Consider the following 20,661-nt stretch of genomic DNA (forward strand, 5'->3'; position numbering starts at 1 on the left):
CTTTTCCTTAACTGTAAATATATGCCCCTCTCAAAGTTGCAGTTATTTGGCAGGGTGAGGGAGGCGGGAGAGATTAGTGAAGGGTAGGATTAGAATAGTACCTGCACCAATATCCATTCTAACTTCATCTTTTTTACTTTCCAGTATTAAAGGAAATGTTTGCGGGGAAATGCTCCGTGTTTGGTCTTAGTAGAAATTATTTAAGACATTAACGTGTTTTAAATAATTGTGTGGTCCTAGCGGTGGGGAAGTTTTCCATATTTGCTGCAGGTTGTGTTTCCCCCTAAAACTTCGTTTAAAGATTAACAATTAAGCCAATTTTGCTGGGAGGCATATCAGTTGCGTGTGAAACGCCCAAGCCACCCCCATGAGAATAAAGACACAAGGACCCAGAATTTTAGGTTAATGTTAATGGGCAAAATTTAGGCCACAACTTTATTGGTTACAGAATGTGAGCGGTATTGGCTTAGGCATTGGACCCGAACCGACTATATCTGACTCCTGCCCATCTTGCAGGAAGTCTGGTAAGAGTAAACGACCAGTAGGGGGAGCCCTGCTGATGTGGATTGACTCGAGCATCCCCCAGGTTCCCGATGGGGTCGTGGCATGGCCCTAGCACCTCCCCAGGCTTCGGACGAGATCCACACCCCCGGATTCTTTTAACGCAGGGGTAGGCAACCTAAGGCCCGGGTGCCGGATGCGGCCCAATTTCCTTCTCAATCTGGCCCACGGACGGTCCAGGAATCAGTGTGTTTTTACATGAGTAGAATGTGCCCCTTTATTCAAAATGCATTTCTGGGTTATTTGTGGGGCATAGGAATTTGTTCATATTTTTTTTCAAAATATAGTCCAGCCCACCACATGGACTGAGGGATAGTGGACTGGCCCATGGCTGAAAAAGGTTGCTGACCCCTGCTTTAACGGAATACCCTTAAGCATGGAGGGGCAGGTGATGGCTGCACCTCCCCCCCCCACATTGCTATTCCAATGCCTAACCGCCAAACCTTACAAAGTTGTGATGATTGCTATGAGGTAGGCGAAAACCAAGTGGCCAGTGCCAATTTGCCAAGTGGAAAAAGTCCTACCAGGCCCCTCAACGGCGACCAACTGAAGTCCATAGCAAGGCCAATGACGCAACCTGAACCAAGGGTGGGAGGTCGGGAGATCCATGGCACGAGGCTAGAAGGGGCGATTCAGCATCGCGCCATGGTTTAAATTGGCCTTGGCCACGCTCCACACTTCCCAGTATTAAAGGAAATGTTTGAGGGGAAATGCTCCATGTTTTGTCTTAGTAGAAATTATTTAAGACAATCATGTGTTTTAAATAATTGAGTGATCCTAGTGGCAGTGGCGTAGCGTGGGTTGTCAGCACCCGGGGCAAGGCAAGTAATTTGCGCCCCCTAACCCGTGGATTTGTGCCCCCTAACCCTAACCCCCAGATGTTGCACCCGGTGCGGCCGGCCCCCCCTGCACCCCCCACACTACAACACTGCATGCAACAGCTGCTCTCTGAGGACATTGCCTTTGATGCCACAGATTTATTTATGTTTGTTTATTACATTTATATGTCACCTTTATATTCCAAGCATATCAACGTGGTGTACATGGTTCTCCTCCTCCCCATTTCATCCTCACAACAACCCTGTGAGGTAGGTTAGGCTAAGATGATAACTGGCCCAAGGTCACCCAGTGAGCTTCATGGCTGAGTGGGGATTTAAACCCTAGTCTCCCACTTCATAGTCTAGCACTCTAACCATTGCGTTCCCTTCATTGGTCATTTTGTACCTTACAGCCTTTGGCCAAAGCAATTACTATTTTGGGAAATGTAAAGCTAGGCACTGTAACATCAACATAGCTTCCTTACATTGTCATAACTTGGAGTTATTCTGACATATGCAGCAATCATATCCTGCCAGTATAACTTGAGGATAGAATTGCCCCATACATAGGAGCCAACTCCTAGGGGCTGAGGTCCCTTCCCCCCATAAAATATTTGAGGGCCCCCACAAAGTTAATGGGCATTGTCATTCAAATAGTGTGTGTGTGTGTTGCATCATGTGATCGATTATTCAGGGCTTACCTGTCCCCACCCTCATGTTTTATCCAAGTTGGCACCCCTGGTTCCATATATTAGTTAAACCATACTGGGTGCAAAACAGATTGCATATTGCACCCAGGGCTGTTGGGACAAAAAGCAAATTGTGTCTGTTCCCCCATTTAAAAATAAAAGCCAGAGTTGTTTGGGAAAGCAAGTCCCCTATGCAGCAGAGAGCAGAAGTAAAGAGATATGTGGTAGTCGTTATGTTGGCAGAGATAAATTTAGCTGTTGCCCTAGTCAAGAGAAGCCAAATTGCCTAGCGAGTCTTAGTGTTTAACCCACCTAACCTGCAGAAGCTGGATCCCCTTGCTACCCCCCCCCCAAAGCATAAGAGAGGGACTCCCAAGAAGGTGAAGCGGGACTTCACCCCAGGGTATCTCGGAAGCCCTCGAGGCAGCAACGCTTCCACTGCCTGGAAACAGCAGGAAGGGAGAGCGCTCTTGTGCCCCGGTCCTGCTTCGAGTGCTTCTCATTGACGCGTCTGCTTGGCCACTCTAGGTGGGCCCTTGTGGCCTTGATCTCTGTCTGTAGAATTGGAACAGATGCGGCTGTAACGTAGTGCCTGGCTATATACGTATATATATGTATATATATGTATATAGCCAGGCACTACGTTACAGCCGCATCTGTTCCAATTCTACAGACAGAGACTCTCACCTAAGAGATCTACAGCAAACCTTTTTAGAACTAAAATACCCAACAGATGAAGTTAGACAACAGATCAACAGAGCCAGACTGATACCCAGAGAGAACTTGCTGCAAGACAGACCCAAAAAAGAAAATAACAGAACACCTCTAGTCATCACATACAGCTCCCAAGTTAAAACAGTACAACGCATCATCAGAGATCTGCAACCTCTCCTGGACAATGACAGTTCTCTTTCTCAAGCTCTGGGAGGAAGACCTTTCATTGCCTACAGACAGCCACCCAGTCTTAAACAACTCCTAACCCACAATAATACTACAACCAGACCTAACACGGACACTGGCACCAGAGCCTGCAATAAACCCAGATGCCAACTTTGCAGCCACATACACCCGGACAACACCATTACTGGCCCCAACAACATCACACATACCATCTTGGGACTATTTAATTGCTCATCGTCTAACATTGTGTATGCCATAAAATGCCAACAGTGTCCTTCAGCTCTCTGTATTGGACAAACAGGCCAGACCTTACGCCAAAGAATAAACGGACATAAATCGGACATCAGGAATCACAAGACAGAGAAACCAGTAGGAGAACACTTCAATCTCCCAGGACATTCTATACAAGATCTCAAAGTAGCTGTTTTACTACAAAGGAATTTCAGAAATAGACTGGAAAGAGAAGCTGCTGAATTACAACTTATCACCAAACTTAAAACCATGGAGAAACCTGGTCTGAACAAAGACCTTGGATTCTTATCTCATTATACATGACAAAGCCATTTTTCACCTTTTCACCCCTTGCTTTTTCCTGTAAGACCTATTGCAGTCGTTAAGAGTCGTCAACAGGCTCATCACAGCTATCTGCCAATCACCCATTCCCACCACCCTTCTGAGTAATACCCCTCCCCACCTTCTCACTATATAGAAGGGTCTGGAAACTTCTGTTTCAGTGTATCTGAAGAAGTGTGCATGCACACGAAAGCTCATACCAAGAACTGACTTAGTTGGTCTTTAAGGTGCTACTGGAAGGAATTTGTTTTGTTTTGGTATCTGAAGAAGTGTGCATGCACACGAAAGCTCATACCAAGAACTGACTTAGTTGGTCTTTAAGGTGCTACTGGAAGGAATTTGTTTTGTTTTGACTATGGCAGACCAACACGGCTACCTATCTGTAACCGAAGGATGGGCGTGTTTCGTCCCTGATCCGGATGAGATCAAGGCGCCGGCAACGCGAAGGAGGCAGGGGAGAAGCAGGAGCAGGCCAGCCGGGGCTGCTCCAGACCCCCCTCCCATCGCTGCTGGAGGGGTCATGGAGGCACTGAGCCCGGGAGGCGGGTAGCCAACCAGGGCGCACCTACCCAACCTCGCCGCGCCCAGGCGCGCTGCTCTCTCCAGCTTCCTCCCGGCCGGGCCAGCGGCTCCACCTCTTCCTTTGCCTCTTTGAGGCGCTTAATTCCCAGCAAGCGATTAGCAGGCTCGGATCGGATCCTGCGGCAGGCGGCGCCTCAACCTCCTCCTCCTCCCGGCTTTGCTGCTGCTGCTGCTGCGCGGCTCTCTTCCCTCCACCGACGGCGCGCTGCGCCTTGGAGAGGTTCCCGCTTCCTCGAGGGGGGCCGGCCAAACGGAGACGACGACCCCCCACCCCAACCAAGCCTCGATTGCTTGTCCTTTCCCTCTGGACTCGCGCCCCCCCAGATGTTGCGCCCGGTGCGGCCGGCACCCCTGGCACCCCCCACGCTACGCCACTGCCTAGTGGTGGCAAAGTTTTCCTTATTTGCTGAAGGCCCCCTAAAACTTGGTTTAAAGATTAACTATTAAGCCAATATTGCTGGGAGGCATATCAGTTGTTTTAACACAGAATACTTTTCTGACATATTTTGAAGCAGTTGTGATAGCAGTTCAATTTACCTGTAGCCTGGGCCTTGTCCAAGTGCAAATGTAGTTCTGTGGGTCATACTCTTCCATTACATGCAGCTTACAAGCAAGGTAACATCGCTTCGTTAAAAGATGCTAGTCGCAAACAAAGTCTGTATATTTTACCCGGGAAAAGAGTTGCCAAACTGCAGGGATCTTTCAGTATAAGTAGCGGATAAAGAACTTTACACCCTGCATTGCTGAAACAAGTGGAGCCTTGTAAATCCTCAAAGCTGGCAAGATTCGGGGGGAAATGCTAGCAATACTTAATTCATGGGAATCAAAAGACTGTGAAGCAAGTGCATTATTGATTCCTATAGTTTCATAGTACAGACTTGCAATTGTCTTGTGTTTTTAGCCATGGCTACAGGGCAAGAAAAGGATAGTGTGTGGGTGTGTATCTCGAAAAAGATGTATAATATGGTCAAAATACACCACTGAATTCAGTTGTCTTCTACTATTTTCTAGGGGAATTATTTTAAAGGTTGTTTTTGATTTGTAAGCAGCCTTTAAGGCAGTGTTTCTCAACCTTTGATACCCATAGCTGTCAACTTTCAGATTTGAAAATAAGGGATCAGCAGCCTCAAAAATAAGGGATCAGCAGCCTCACCTGTCCCGGGGACAGTCAACAGGATATCTAACAATCCGGGATAGCAGCGGGAAACGGCGCTGGAATAAGGGAATTTCCCACCAAAAAAGGGAAGGTTGACAGCTATGTTGCTAACCCATGTACCCTTTTAGCTAATATAAACATATTATTTACCTGTCAAGCCTGGCTCCCCTAATTACCGTATTTCAATCCTTTTGAAAATTCAAATGAAATATTGTGACTTTTAATTATAGTTAATAGTTTTTGGCTTAATAAAAATGAATCTAAATGCTTACAATTCTAAAAAATGAATTATTCAAATTTTCAAAAAATTCATATGAAATTAAAAATTTCAACAAGTCTACTACAATTAGTATTGATGTGAACACTGATGATGTTGCATGCTAGGCTCAATGTCTTGCATTCAGGACACAGCTTAGGTCACTTTCAACATCCAGTATGTTGAGCTGCTTTGTTTTAATAGTCATAAGAGCGGGGGGGGGGGGGAGTTTTCCAAAGGTATGTGGATGAAAATGGCACAATGATGAGCAGAGCCTGCACTCCTGTTTTGGGGTATATCAAGAGATATTTCAAGCCAAACTTTTGCAAAGTGAATGGTTTGACATCATCTTTGGCTGTTGGCGCACACTTGAATTCCAAAAACTTCTCTTGGAGATGCTTTGGCAAGGACTGAACGTCAGGGATAAAAGGGCTCTTCACAGTGTGTTCTGCAGTGACAGGATGGTCTCATCACTTCCCTTTGCCAGAGTATTTGTATTGTCTGCAGAATCAAGTTGTTAACCCAGAGTTTCCAAACTGTGTGTCACTACATGTTAGTGTGTATGCTGCAGTGTGCTGGTGTGTTGTGCAAATGCTCCCTGTGCATACATAGCTGTCAACATTTTCCTTTTTTAAAAGGGAAATTCCCTTATTCCGAATAGGATTTCCCTTAAAAAAAGGGAAAAGTTGACAGCTATGTCCCCGTGCTCCTCCCGGGGCTGGAAAGGGGTTAGTTTACCCTCCAGTTTGCTAGTAAAACTGAATTAGGTAAAGGTAAAGGGACACCTGACCACGAGGTCCAGTCGTGGCTGACTCTGGGGTTGCAGCGCTCATCTCGCTTTATTGGCCGAGGGAGCCGGCGTACAGCTTCCGGGTCATGTGGACAGCATGACTAAGCCGCTTCTAGCGAAACCAGAGCAGCGCACGGAAATGCCGTTTACCTTCCCGCTGGAGCACTACCTATTTATCTACTTGCACTTTGACGTGCTTTCAAACTGCTAGGTTGGCAGGAGCAGGGACCGAGCTATGGGAGCTCCCCCCGTCTCGGGGATTCGAACCGCCGACCTTCTGATTGGCAAGTCCTAGGCTCGTGGTTTAACCCACAGTGCCACCCGCTTCCCAAAACTGAATTACTGTGTTGCAAAATGATGCATGTCTAAAAAGTGTGTCACCAACATGAAAAGTTGGGAAAGCTCTTTGTTAACCAGTGAAGTTTCTCCAGAGGGCTTCTAGGTGATCTGTTTTAGATTTCTCCAGAGGGCTTCTAGGTGATCTGTTTTAGATTTCTCCAGAGGGCTTCTAGGTGATCTGTTTTAGATTCAGCCTGGCAAATTTGAAATGCCTGACTAGGAGACGACGGAGTTTAGTGTTTAGTGAGCAAAGCCAAATGGGATTAATAAATAAGTAGTAGTTATCTAACTGGATCTTATATGTAGCTGAAGTTCTTTCTCTGTCTCTCATGTTTCCGGGTGTGGAAAGAAAGTTCGAAGTTCTCAAAATTGATGGAAATGAACACCATAAATAAACATGTGATTGATTAACTGAACTGTGCAGGATGAACTGTTGTGCTGGTTATATTGTATGCTCATGGCGTCACAAATATTACTTAATAAGCTGCATTATACTCTTTTCACCTTCAGAACATAACACTTCATAGTTTTATATTTTCATAGTGCTATTTTTTTTTTACTGTACATTATAGAAAGTCGTGTGTCCCCACCACCACTGAAATCTTCATATGTCTTCATATGCCCACATGGGGGCAGCCCTCTCTCTCCCCCCCCCCCCCGGTTGAAAGATACAGCTTTAAGGAATAAAGTTGAAAGGCGGTGAAATAATTGAAATATATAGAGATAAAACATCTCATAAAGAGACCTAAAACATTCCCTTGCATAACAAAGCAAAAAAAAAAAAGTTAATATCCACATGCCAATCTGTTTAAGACTATTTTAGATATCAAATGAAAGCTTTGCGAGCTTTTCAGAAAAGGATTTGCAAAACTACAATTGTAGCACAAAGGAGGCCATACCCTGGATCCCTACCACTAACCTAAGTTGGTAAACCAATGGGATGTGGAGCAAAGCCTCCTACAAATAACTTAAAGAAGGATGGAGCTGATAAACCCTGAAGATTTGGTCATGCACTTGTAGTGTTCTTTGTGAATAGTTGTGTCAATAACTCTGCTAGTGTGGTGTTGTTTCATTGAGCTGGCTTGAAAAAAAATGAGTGGCCAAGTTGCATGAGCCAAAAGTTCACTGATTACACTCATAGCAACCTCTGCAATTTGGATAACACATCTTACCACTTGGGACATTGAGAAGCTTGCTGCCACTGTAATCCTGATCTCCAGTGGCTTACATGTTAATATGCTAATATAATTACAAAAAACCAAAACGTTGTGGGTTTGCTGTGATTTAGTCACTCACTGTGAAATACTCTAGGCTGAGTAAATGTCTCACTCGCTATTTCTGTGACACACTGATAGATTTGGCTGGAAGCTTGTTCTACTTGGCCAGTGAAGCCTGTTGGTCTAGTCTTGGCCAAATTGATCTCACTACTGAAGTAATCGACCCAGCTGAGAATGCGAAAGTGTTACACTTAAGGCTGGTGTTCACTGTATCTTTGTAATACTTCCTTCTTTTGATCTACCAGCTATAAGGTAGCATCAGAAAACTTGGCTCTTAGAATCGTGGTTGGTTCATATATAGTAGTATATAATGTGATATTCCTTTAATTCAAGCATTAAGAATTTCCATCATAAAAGAGGTTTTGATCTTACTTCGGAATACAGTGAACGGCTGGAACAAAGAATGGTCTTAACAACAATTTAAAAGCTACAGCTAATTTGATACAGTTATGGCATGTTACACTCTTTATAAGTACAGTGCTATATTCGTGCTGAGTTCATTTTAACTCTCTATTGGCCATTTCTTTTGTTTTGGTGATGCATAGGTGGCTGCCCTGCCTCAAACCATGGTCTCATCCAGACTTCCTTTTGTGCTGCGTTTCTAGGCACAGGCATCTTCTTTAAAGCTCTGTGTCCAAATGCTCCTCCCTATATAATTTTTTGCCCTGGCAAAAAAACCCCATGCTATTTACCGCTGAATCAGAACAAACGGTGATCCACAGAAAGCCCAATGTGCTGTTTGTTCTGATTTAGCATAAAGGAGCAGGTTTTCCTGAGGAAAGTGGAAGGGTAAAAAAAGAAGACCCAGAGCTTGCACCCAGAGCTTTAAAGGGCGGACCTGTGCCTAGGAATGGTGGGGGGAGTAAGTGTGGTCGAACCCTGTGAGACTGATCAGGTTCTCTGCTGCTAGGAGATGTCTTAGGATTTCAGATGGTTATTCTACAGCCACAGTTTTCCAACTTTCTACCTTCAGGGTATTTTCACACAGACCCACTGCTGATGAAGTCTCCTATGGATGTCCTGGGTATATATTGTTGCACGCCACCCCAGTCTCTGAACTGTGCGAGATTCCAGGGGTCCTGGGTCACTTTTAGCCCCTTGTAAGCATCTCATGGAGCAGGACTCTCACTTTGCATTCGGATCACCTTTTCCTCTCCACGGAGGCTTTTCTCGCACACTGTCAGCAGCTGGTCCATTTTATCAAACTTGCTGGCTCAGCCATTGGTTCATTTGCTCTAGCTGCTCCATCTGTTGCTGGTGCTGCTACTGGGGCATCTGCTCAAATTGCTGGTTCTGTCATTGCTCCATTCCCTTAAGCTGCTCACTCTGCTGCTGGCTTTATTGCTGCTGCATCCGCTCAAGTAGCTCAAGGAGTACTGCTATTCTTCCCTGCATTTCGGCTTCAGGCCACCTTGCTCCCAGGCCTTTCCTCTAGGAAACACAAATCCCACTTCTGGCTTTTAAAAGTGCTCTCCCCTTTCAGAACAAATGGAAGTGGTGTGTTTTGATCAGCAGTATATACTACCACCTTTTCCCCTGAGCTCACATCTCAGCCAACTGCAATCCTAAAAAAACAACTGCTCTCCTTCAAACTCAGGCCTTTGTCCTGCTTATTAACTCAGAGCTGGAGGAGGGGCCCCTTCTAAGAGCTGTCTAGTATGGCTTTCTTAATGTCTCATCTCCTTGCATTTTTTAAGTTAACAGCTCATACTTAGTGGCTATTATCAGGTGGGTTGGCTAATCTGGCAATTGAATCCCTGTTGGTTCCCGGAATTCAGAATTAAGTCAAGCCCCCTAACACCTAACAGGAATTTGGGGGAATCTGGCACCCCAAGCCCTGGAACCCACAACTTATAATAATATTAAAATATGTGCTCTGTTCATATGGGAAGGACACTGAGCAGTACTAGAGTTGGCCTTGCTGTTGATCTATATAATCAGAGAGTATGAACTAGAACACACCCAATGTTCCCTTGGATCTGCACACTAAGTTTAATAGTTGGAGACAAGTTGACTTTCAGAGAAGATTGCTCACTGTTAATGCACTTCTCAATGAGAAATCTGTGTGCCCAGGGGTTTTTTCCAGCAGAAACTCACCGGAACTCAGTTCCAGCACTACTCAGCTGGGCACCCACTGCCATTATAAGAAAACAAGAGAGGCATTCATATTTTTCTAGAAAAATAACATTGTGTGTGCTTTAAGTGTAAACCCAGGACTTTCTAGAACACAGTTTAAAAGCCATTGCTCTACAGTCTAATTTTCCATGTTGCATGAACTGAAAATTTGATTTTAAATATGAAGATACATACTTAAAAATTGTCTATGATCCTAGAGACTAGGTTTTTTTTGGATGCAATGGCAGCTTCCATTTGAATGAGTAACAGTTTCGGGTTTGTGGAGGGTCAGGGCTGTTTGTGGGGTGGGGAATACGAGTGACCATCCTGGTCTCTGCACAGTGGGGGTCTCAAATCTGATAGTTGCTGTGCTGAAGTCGCTTGGTGGACTCTCCTTCCTTGGAGGTTTTTCAGCATAGGTTGCATGACCATCTGTCATGTATGTTTTGGTTGAGATTCGTGCATTGCAGAGGGTTGGACCAGATGACCCTCGGGGTCCCTTCCAACTCTACGATTCTATGTTTCTATGAAATAAACAATCACCAGCACTCTATGTAGTGATAATTTGTGCAATGAGGGGTTGAGGAAACATGGAATGTAAGAACACAAGAAGAACCAGCTGGATCGGGCCAATGGGTCATATACTCCAGCATCTTCTCCTGACAGTGGCCAACCAGATGCTTATGAGAAGCCCATGAGTAGATCCTGAGTGCATCAGTGATTCCTACCAACTGGTATTAAGATGCATACTGCCTCTGACAGTGGAGGTAGCCATTGTGGCTAGTACTTATTGGTAGCCTTATTCTCCATGAATTTAAAAGTGTCTTACCCACTTTTGGGGCATGGGTGGCGCTGTGGGTTAAACTACTGAGCCTAGAACTTGCCGATCAGAAGGTCGGCGGTTTGAATCCCCGCAACAGGGTGAGCTCCCGCTGCTCGGTCCCAGCTCCTGCCAACCTAGCAGTTCGAAAGCACCTCAAAGTGCAAGTAGGTAAATAGGTACCGCTCCGGCGGGAAGGTAAACAGCCTTTCCGTGCGCTGCTCTGGTTCGCCAGAAGCGGCTTAGTCATGCTGGCCACATGACCTGGCAGCTGTACACTGGCTCCCTCGGCCAATAAAGGGAGATGAGGGCCGCAACCTCAGAGTCGGTCACGACTGGACCTAATGGTCAGAGGTCGCTTTACCTTTAACCCACTTTTATATTCACCCAAACCAGTGGCCATCACTACACATCCTATGAGAATGATTTCTGTAGTTTAACTGTGCAGTGTTTGAAGAAGTACTTTCTTTTATCTGCCCTGGATCTTCCAAAATTCAGCTTTATTGGATGGTCCTGAGTTCCAGGCTACCATATGATCAGTTGCAATCATTGCTTGAAAACATGGTTCTGTGAATTATAGGAATGAAATAGTGCCTGGGAAGGATCTACGGTGTGTACTATGAGATTAAGGCATGAATGCTGTAAAGATTTATTTCTCTAAACCTTTGGGAGCAGCATCTACAAAATCTTTTAAGCTATTGATATTGGGGCATGGAGGGGGGAGTGAATCCTCTGTCTACACGGCATTATTGCATGGTCCCCCCCCCTCCAGTATTCTCTCATGCTGGACCACCTATACCACTATAATGAACAATACTTAGGTCATATTTAATCACTGGAAAGAGTTTGAAATTTGCTTTGCAAGTACATCTTGATTTACGTCTAGCACTGTAAGACAAAAATAATTTGCATGTAACAATAAAATGCACATCCATTATTTGTATCACTTGCCTGATGGCAAAACAAATCCAAACTTCAAAAGCTCTTCGGGAGGTAAAAAGACTTGTAATATGCTGCCTCATAAATATACAAAACTCTACAATGACGATTTAACTGTTTACAATGAGCAAGAGGTAATTCAAAACACATTTTGGGACATCTGGGCTATAAAATCCTTCTGGTAGATCACACAGACTATGTTGCTTAACTGTTTTATTTTCAATTAGCAGTGAGCCGAGACATGAAGGGCTTCTTATTTGGGTTTAATTTGAAATGCTCACTTGGAGAGGTATTCTGTCCCTGAGCTTGTTTGCTGGGAAATCTGCAGCATGTTGCTGTCTGCATCTTGGTTTTGTTGGAGCTGTGGCGAACAGCAAACTTGTGTTACCTTGAAGTAGTGGAAATATTATGTGATAGGTAGTGAACGTTTTGGATATTTTCACTAAACGCTATTTTGTGTCTCTGGCGTAACCTATAAAGCACAACTTCTTAGTATGAAACTGAAGGATGCCAACGTGTTTGGCCCATTTTCCTTCTTCTGCTAAATGAAGCTCATTTATAATTACATATCATCAGAAGCTACAAATACCATATGCCTCAGTTTTCCTAAAAGGCTCTAAAACTGCTTAGCAAATTTGGACCTCAAAAGGATAATTTTGCAAATCCTAGGTTTCTATGCAATGCTTTTATATCTTGTTTTTACTCCTAGAATTAAAATTATCTGGATTCCAAGTTTTCTTTGCCCTCAGTAACCTGTCTCAAGGCTGCACAGCTTCTCCATGACACTGCAGCTAAGCCAAGGCCACTTACCTGAAAATTCTTGGGGTATGCTGGTTTGCAGACACAATGTGGTGCAATCAAAAAAGGTGTTGCCTATTTCAATCCAAATAAAAAGGTAAAGGGACCCCTGATTCGAACTGCTGATCTTCTGATCGGCAAGCCCTAGGCTCTGTGGTTAAGACCACAGCATCACCTGCATCCAAATCCAAATACTTGAGTCTTATTGCTTCCCTGGGATTTCCCGAACTGGGCTGCACAATTCCTGTGCGTGGGCACACAAATGGAAGCCAGAGTGTGACATTGGAGCCAATCAGGTGCTGCTTCATAAGTGCCATTTAGAGATGTTACTTTTTCTAATAAGAAATAAAATGCTTAAGTTGCTGGTGTTTCTGCAGGACGGAAATCATTATTTGGTCATCCTGAATTTGCATGCTATATACACTTACATGTGTTTTGGATGATGTGCTACCAATGAATGTCTAACAATGTCTGCTACAACTGAATGTAATAGAACCATCTAGAGTCAATACTTGGGCATTCCATTATATATTTTAAAATACCCTCCTGCTGAGGAGCAGTTGCAGTACAGATGGAGGCCATCACAAACAAACCCAATCATAACAAAATAAAAAAATTCCTTCCAGTAGCACCTTAAAGACCAACTAAGTTAGTTCTAGGTATGAGCTTTGGTGTGCATGCACACTTCTTCTCTGTCTTGTGATTCCTGATGTCAGATTTATGTCCGTTTATCCTTTGGCGTAAGGTTTGGCCTGTTTGTCCAATATAGAGAGCTGAAGGACACTGTTGGCATTTGATGGCATACACAATGTTAGACGATGAGCAATTAGTGTATGCCATCAAATGCCAACAGTGTCCTTCAGCTCTCTATATTGGACAAACAGGCCAAACCTTACGCCAAAGGATAAACGGACATAAATCTGACATCAGGAATCACAAGACAGAGAAACCAGTAGGAGAACACTTCAATCTCCCAGGACATTCTATACAAGATCTCAAAGTAGCTGTTCTATTACAAAGGAATTTCAGAAATAGACTGGAAAGAGAAGCTGCTGAATTGCAACTTATTACCAAACTTAAAACCATGGAGAGACCTGGTCTGAACAAAGACATTGGATTCTTATCTCATTATATATGACAAAGCCATTTTTCACCTTCTCACCCCTTGCTTTTTCCTGTAAGACCTATTACAGTCGTTAAGAGTCGTCAACAGGCTCATCACAGCTATCTGCCAATCACCCATTCCCACCACCCTTCTGAGTAATACCCCTCCCCACCTTCTCACTATATAGAAGGGTCTGGTGACTTCTGTTTCAGTGTATCTGAAGATGTGTGCATGCACACGAAAGCTCATACCTAGAACTAACTTAGTTGGTCTTTAAGGTGCTACTGGAAGGAATTTTTTTATTTTGTTTTGACTATGGCAGACCAACACGGCTACCTATCTGTAACTGAAACCCAATCATGCAAGAGATTTCTCAACATGAAATCAGCCTTTTTCATTTGCATCCCTTCCCCTCGCTTTGTCTTTTAGGCTAGCAGCAGGGAATTTCATTGTTTTGAACTGCAACAGAGCTGCTATACTTGCTCAGGAAAGATAATCTTATTTTGCATTTCCTTATATCGAGAGTCTCCAACCTCCAGTAGGCACTTTTGAATTTAGACAGTGCGCCATGGACACAGTCACAAAATGGCAGTCTGTGGTGTGTGTGTCTGTGCGGGGGGGGGGGGGCAAAGCACAAACTCAAAGCCATGTCAAAAAGATAAAAAAGAGAGATGTGACCACCACCTAATATGGCAGCCCACAACCCCACCATCAGCCACTCTCATTGGTGGAAAAAAGCACCTACACCTTTCATCACTGCACTTGTATACAGGACGGAAGATATTTGCATCTGTACTCTGTTCTGAAAAGAAGAGAAGGTGCATGCTCAATCCTAGCATCCAGCGAAATGTTGGAATGCTTCAGTTGGGGTGGAGGTGTTCAGTTAAGAGAGGCCAAGCTGGTGTAAACAGGAATTGAGCAGGAAGACCAAACGATCTCTTGTGCGTTTTAGAATTTTGAGGGTTACGTACTCAGACCAGTGCTTTTTTCTGGCAGCACGCGCTGGTACACATTACCGGCAACTCTGTGCACACACTCGTCCCCTAAATCAGAGCTTTGCACCACCTTCCCAAAGGCCAGGAAGCTTCTCCAAGATTAGTGAGGGAGTTGCAATGCTCTGGCAGGGTATGAGAGCCTTCCCTTGTGTGCTGAATACTGGCACCTCTTTTCTAGAAAAAAACAAAACACTGACTGAGACCATTCATGTAGACAAGCAGGTGCCATCTTGGTGACCATCCCTGCCATCCTTTTGGCTCTGAAACCATATTTATTTTGTCTCTTGGAGACATTGACAGCAAACAGTTGGTATCTGTAAAGCTCTTTTTTGGCATTTTCTATTCCTTCCAATTAACCATGTCCAGGGTTGAAGTGTGACTGGAGCCATTTGAAAGTGCTGAGGATAGCTTTTGATATATCACGAAACTGACAGCATTGAGGATCTCTCTCTCTCTCTCTCTCTCTCTCTCTCTCTCTCTCTCCTCTCTCTCTCTCTCTCTCTCTGTGTGTGTGTGTGTGTGTGGAAAGGGATGGCAGCTCTCTACATCTCCACTCCAAGGCAAACAGATTAGAGTGTGGCAAGAACAGCCAGTGGCAGTACTGAAGCCCCTGCAGTTCAAGTACAACAAAATAGATGGCAGATTCTAGTTTCCATTCTCTCCCTGAACAGCTGGCCTACCCTGAGAGACAAGCAGCAACTCTGCTGCCCAGGAGCTAAAGTGCATGTTGGAAACTGATATGACAACTTTAGGGACAAAGACTGAAACAATTTGTGTGCAAAGGGTTTTCCACCAGGCCTCAAGGACAACTCATTTCCATACTCTGATTTTCTTTTTCTTTTTTAAAAAAGAGAACTCTATATAGTGAATTGTGTGTGTGTGCAAATAAGATGGGGCAGCATTTCCTCCTTCCTTCTGGTCATAATGTATTGAGAAATATAGAACAATTCAAGGAACCTAATGAATTATTGAATTTGAGACCACAGATAGGTCTTGACAAAGGAAGAAAGTTGTAGTGCAAAAATTTCCAAAACAAAGTCATTTCAAATAAGCAATTCCTATTTTTCTATGTCTTCTTCTCACGTGTGTGTTTCCCAAATCAGTTCTCATTTATAATGTTCATCTTAATGGTTTATCAATACATTAAGGGGAGAGCTGAAACCGTGAAACATTTCCCTTCTCTAAGCACTATCCAACCTTCCTTAAATGTACTTTGAAACCCTTGAAGAATGATGGCTAATTGAATCTCCCCCTTTAATTTTCATTTAAAATGGAAGTTCAATTGGAGGTGGATGGGAATTGGCAAATGCATTTCTTGCCTGCCTTAGAGAAACATTTGAAAATCTGCTGTTACCATAATGTGTGTGTGTGAAAGATGCAGAGCTATATACCAACTTGATAGGCAAGATATTTGTTATGTTTATACTGGGCTTCAGTGGCTATCAGCATGCATAATGCAAAAGTAAAGAAGGGGATGTGGAAATAAAAGATAAATATCTGAACATTTGAGTTTTTGTAGGCCAGCGTTTTCGCTGAAGCAAGGCTCTGAAAAAATGTGGCAATCCCCAGCTGAAATGGGATAACTGAGTGGTAAAAATAACAACTAGCAGCTAACCTAGCCAAGTGCTTATTCAAACATGTAGCTAAATTATGCAGTATTTCATAATGCATTCAGCTGCAAGTCAAAGTATATCCAGAAAAAGGATTTGAAGGCTTGTAAAATGATATAGGCAGCATTTGGTGGTGGTTTGTAGGTCAATGTTGTATATTCAGTGTGACATCTTGCTGCAAAAATGAGCTTTGGGGAAGTCCACCGCCTTCCTATAATGCCAGTTCACTGCCTCAGTTGCAGTTTTTCTTCCCCTTTTTTGTTAAATACACATTCTTTTCTATAGTAAAAAATGACATCACATAGTTGATCAGATTCAGCTACAGTGTTACAAGGCTGAAGAAAACTGATGAACGGAAACATGGTTGTAAAGTAGTTGCTACTTGGTTTTATGCTGTGGACAACATTTGAATCTGAATGTATGCTTAGATACCTGCGTCCATCTTTTTGTGTCTGTTGAAAAATCACTGAAAAAGTGCATTTCACAAGGAGGTTGCAAATTGTGCCCCCCCCCCCCAATTTGGCTCAGCCTTAGTGGTCTTGCATATGCAGAATATCGCATGATGTTGCAGCCATCAAGTGATGAACTAAGCCAATATTTGGCTTCTTATGTTGTTTGAACCTGGTCTCGTGGTTAACAACAGGCTGTAGCCAACAAATTATTGGCCTTAATTAATGGGCATTGATTTCAATGGGAATGGCTTGACATTGAATATCATCCAAACTTCTTTCTACAATAAAGTTTACATATAACCCTGATCTAGGATTTTCCATTTTAAATATGAAAACTGTAAGAAAGAAATTCTCACTTGTGTTGATGTAAATCAACAGTAATCTTTCTTTTTTTTAAAAAAGGCAAAAAACTTTTATGCACTATAATATTTTAAAGCAATAGAAAATACACATGAATAAATATTCATAATTTATGTTCACAAGACTCCATTGTTTTCTCTTGTAGGGTGCTTTTATTTTGTCCATGAAATGCATAGAAGTTGTTCCAATTACTCAAAAAGTTACATTACTCTTATTAAGCCAACTGAATGTGCCTGTATTTTAATTTACTAATACATTTGTCAAAAATCAACATTTCTAGTAGACGACCATTTACCACACATAAAAATAATTAATGTGCCTTGGAAATACAGCCTTGAAATGTTTTTTGCATTATTCAGTATATATGCTGAGATCAGGGGTGAAATGTCTCCCTTCATTTTTTTAAAACAAGACTTCATCTATTTTTCTACTTAGTCAATTTATCTTTAAAAGATCATGAAAGACCATGGAAATTTAAAAGAAAAGAAAGTTAGCTGCTGGCTCTTTACTTTGGCCTAAATTACCTCACACAAAAGTCTAACAGAAAAAAAAAAAAAGAATTTCGTCTTGGTTACATTTTACAGAGAGATATTTAGAGAGCTTGAAATCTGTGCTAAGTGATCTTGGCATAAAACCTGTGTAATAGAACATAGTAACTGGCTTGGAGTTAAGGGTGAGATTCCAGAAGGAGAGAATAATATTAGGTGAATAAAAGCCAAGTAATCAACTGATGATGTATTAAGCTGTCTGACCTTGAGAGTTCATTCAGGGAGGAAACCTATCTGTTATTACCCCTTCAAGACTTTCAAAATAAATTCAGCTTGGATTAGAATCTGGATAGCTATGATCTCTTCAAATCCTTATTATTTCATTCTTATTATTCCGAGGGCACAGTACAAATTAGTTCCAATCAGCTTTTCTGATGCTGAGATTTTAAGAAATCAAATGAATTAATACAGACAGGGCTATAAGAACCCTTTCTAATTAAGAGCTGAACTTTGTAAGGAATAATAGCAACTAACTAGAAACTTGGGATTGTGGTGGATAGATAATTTTTTTAAAATTTTAATTGTGTGTTTTTTTGCCAGCTTTTCAGTTTATCTTCACTCACAAAATGTCTCACGTCACAATCACTGACAAATAACAATATACTAAAATGCCAAGTTATTAAAGAACAGACACATTGAACATTACAATTAGCAGCTCCAGAAAAAAAAACATTAATTAAAGCCCAGTACGATGCAATTACCCAAATGTGGGTTTAAACAAGAAAGTCTTTCATGCTAATGGACCAGAGAAAAGGACCTTAGAGGCTGATCTCAAAAATCTGTCAGATTCATATGGGTGCGGCTAGTCATTCCAATATCCTGGTCCCAAACCATTTAGGACTTTAAAGATTAATACCAGTACCTTAAATTGAACCTCCACTCAATGTGTGCTCCTGCTGAAAAAGACAAAATCCATGCTAGGGATTGTTAATAAATAGCCTAAGTGACTGAAAATAAAATGGCCATGATCATAAAGATGTTAGCTATAGATCTGTGGTTCATCCATATTTGGAATACACTGTATAGTTCTTGTTGCTTGTCTCAAAAAGGGAAACAGTACAGCTTTAAAAGGTGCAAGAAAAGGCCACAGTTTTAGGGGTATGGAACATGTTTCCTACAAGAAAAGGCTGATTGATGTCTCTGAGCCCACCAGATTCTACTCTATGCATTACTTGGTTTAGTGCAGATCTGTTATGCACAGAAATAAACATCCACGTTGAATTATACTTGTTACACAATTTAGTTGCATTTTAGTGTCCCACTGATGCAGATGATACAGTTGGGTGGGTTTTGTTTTGTTTTGTTTATTTATTAAATTTGTGCACAGCCCTTCATCTGAAGATAACAGGGTGGTTCACAACGTAAAAGTAAGTTCCCAGTTAATAGTGGATGCATGCCCATTCTGCCAGGTTGGTAATAATTAGTCAAAAGAAACTGGATTCTTTGTTGCTGCAATAACAAATATGTCCCTAAAGGAGAAGATGTTGCTAAACTCAAGGCTTCAGTTGCTTGGACTCTACTCAAGACAATCACATACTGCTCAATTCCCAGACTTCTTTTTTTCCAAAAAATAGCTGAATCGGTTACTGCTTTCCAGCTTCAGACCCTTCTAAATTTGTTTCTGTGTCTCTGCCATTCTTTTCTTGATCAGGGTAAGATACTGAGAATTTGGGCTTATCAACACCTATCTTTTGCCCCTCTCTTTCCAGGTACAAGTCCATGCTTTCAAGTGCCATGTCCAAGCTCCTCCCTTTTTTTCTGCCCTGTAGCTTTCACCACAAAAACCCACTTTTTGGTGCTCCATTGGAGCAAACATCAATTTAGGTTTTCTGGGGATTGATGTTTGCTTTGATTGAACTTTAAAGAGTGAATTTTTGTGGGGAAAGCTCTGTAGAAGAAGAAAAAAGACATGCAGCTTTAAATAGCAGGAACTAGCCTGTAAAGATTGAAGGAACATTTTTTGTGAACTATTGCCACCTGGAAGTTAATGGGGAAGTTGTACTCTGTTAGTGTCATACAAGATGTGACATAAATTGCATAAACACCATGAATGTTGCTGTCTTTATAAAAGTGTACTGCAGCCCACTCACCCTTCCCCTCTAAGCAGCAGGTCCATGAAAGGGTGACTAGTGGGACAGGGGGCGGGAATTTAAACCTTCCTAGTCTGATGCTAACTATGTGAGAGAGGGAGAGGCACTTTGTTTCTAACTATGGCTTACTATTATACGCAAATGGAACCTATGTAATTTGTGGCTAAAATAAGCATGAACAAACATTCCTTGAGCTCTCTTGGGAGAAATGTAAAATCTTCTGCATGTTCTATGCGGAATATATAAGGTAACGTTTGTGCAGAAAATACAGCATTTTACCAAGTTTAGCGCAGGGTGTATTTAAAAACGAGGTTGTCCCATTTTGCAAAAAGCAAATAGAAATATTTTCTGCAGACCTACTTGGCACTGCTGAATTTTATTTTTTAAAAAATAAGTTTAAGCAATATACATACACAAACAGGTAATAAATCTATACAGATACATTTCTTATCCATATGTCTCTGCTACATTGATGCTTTCTTTTTTTTCTACACCACTTAGAGATATTTTAAATATATTAAGTGGTATAGAAATTAAATAATCAAACATTTAATATGAATATTTATTTACAACGTCCATAAATGTGCATACTCACTCAGGGGAAGGTGGCCTACCCCTTCTCTTGTATTGTTGTAGTCAATCAAGTACCATCAGGTTATTTTAAAAGCCTTTCATTTACTTTAACCCCTTAATATTTTAATTATAGTCATAAGTTTTTCATAAGTTTTTGCAGAGGTGCTACTTGCCAGACCTTTTGATACCAAGATTCCAGTATAGTAATACAGAAGTTCTTTCAGTGCCTGGCAGTAATAGCACCTGCTGCAACTAAAAAGTGGCTTATTAGTTCTTAATTTATGATACCAACCCCTTTGCATTTTGTTCCAACAA

At 42.2% G+C, this 20,661-nt stretch overlaps 1 protein-coding gene across 4 annotated transcripts in view; it reads left to right on the forward strand.

Moving 5' to 3' along the window:
• ADAM12 (ADAM metallopeptidase domain 12) overlaps positions 1 to 20,661 on the forward strand; it is a 195,990-nt gene that overhangs the window by 23,856 nt on the left and 151,473 nt on the right. The window contains exon 1 of one of the 4 annotated variants that reach the window (XM_081863183.1): positions 968 to 1,032. The exons of the other annotated variants lie outside the window; for them this stretch is intronic. Within the exon in view, the coding sequence (XP_081719309.1) occupies positions 988 to 1,032 (45 nt within the window). The 5' untranslated portion in view covers positions 968 to 987. Of the gene's footprint in view, positions 1 to 967; positions 1,033 to 20,661 lie in introns of those variants that run through there. 4 annotated transcript variants of the gene reach the window in all.

Source organism: Podarcis erhardii (assembly GCF_964252035.2).
Source record: "Podarcis erhardii genome assembly, chromosome: 5".
Taxonomy (NCBI): Eukaryota; Metazoa; Chordata; class Lepidosauria; order Squamata; family Lacertidae; genus Podarcis; species Podarcis erhardii.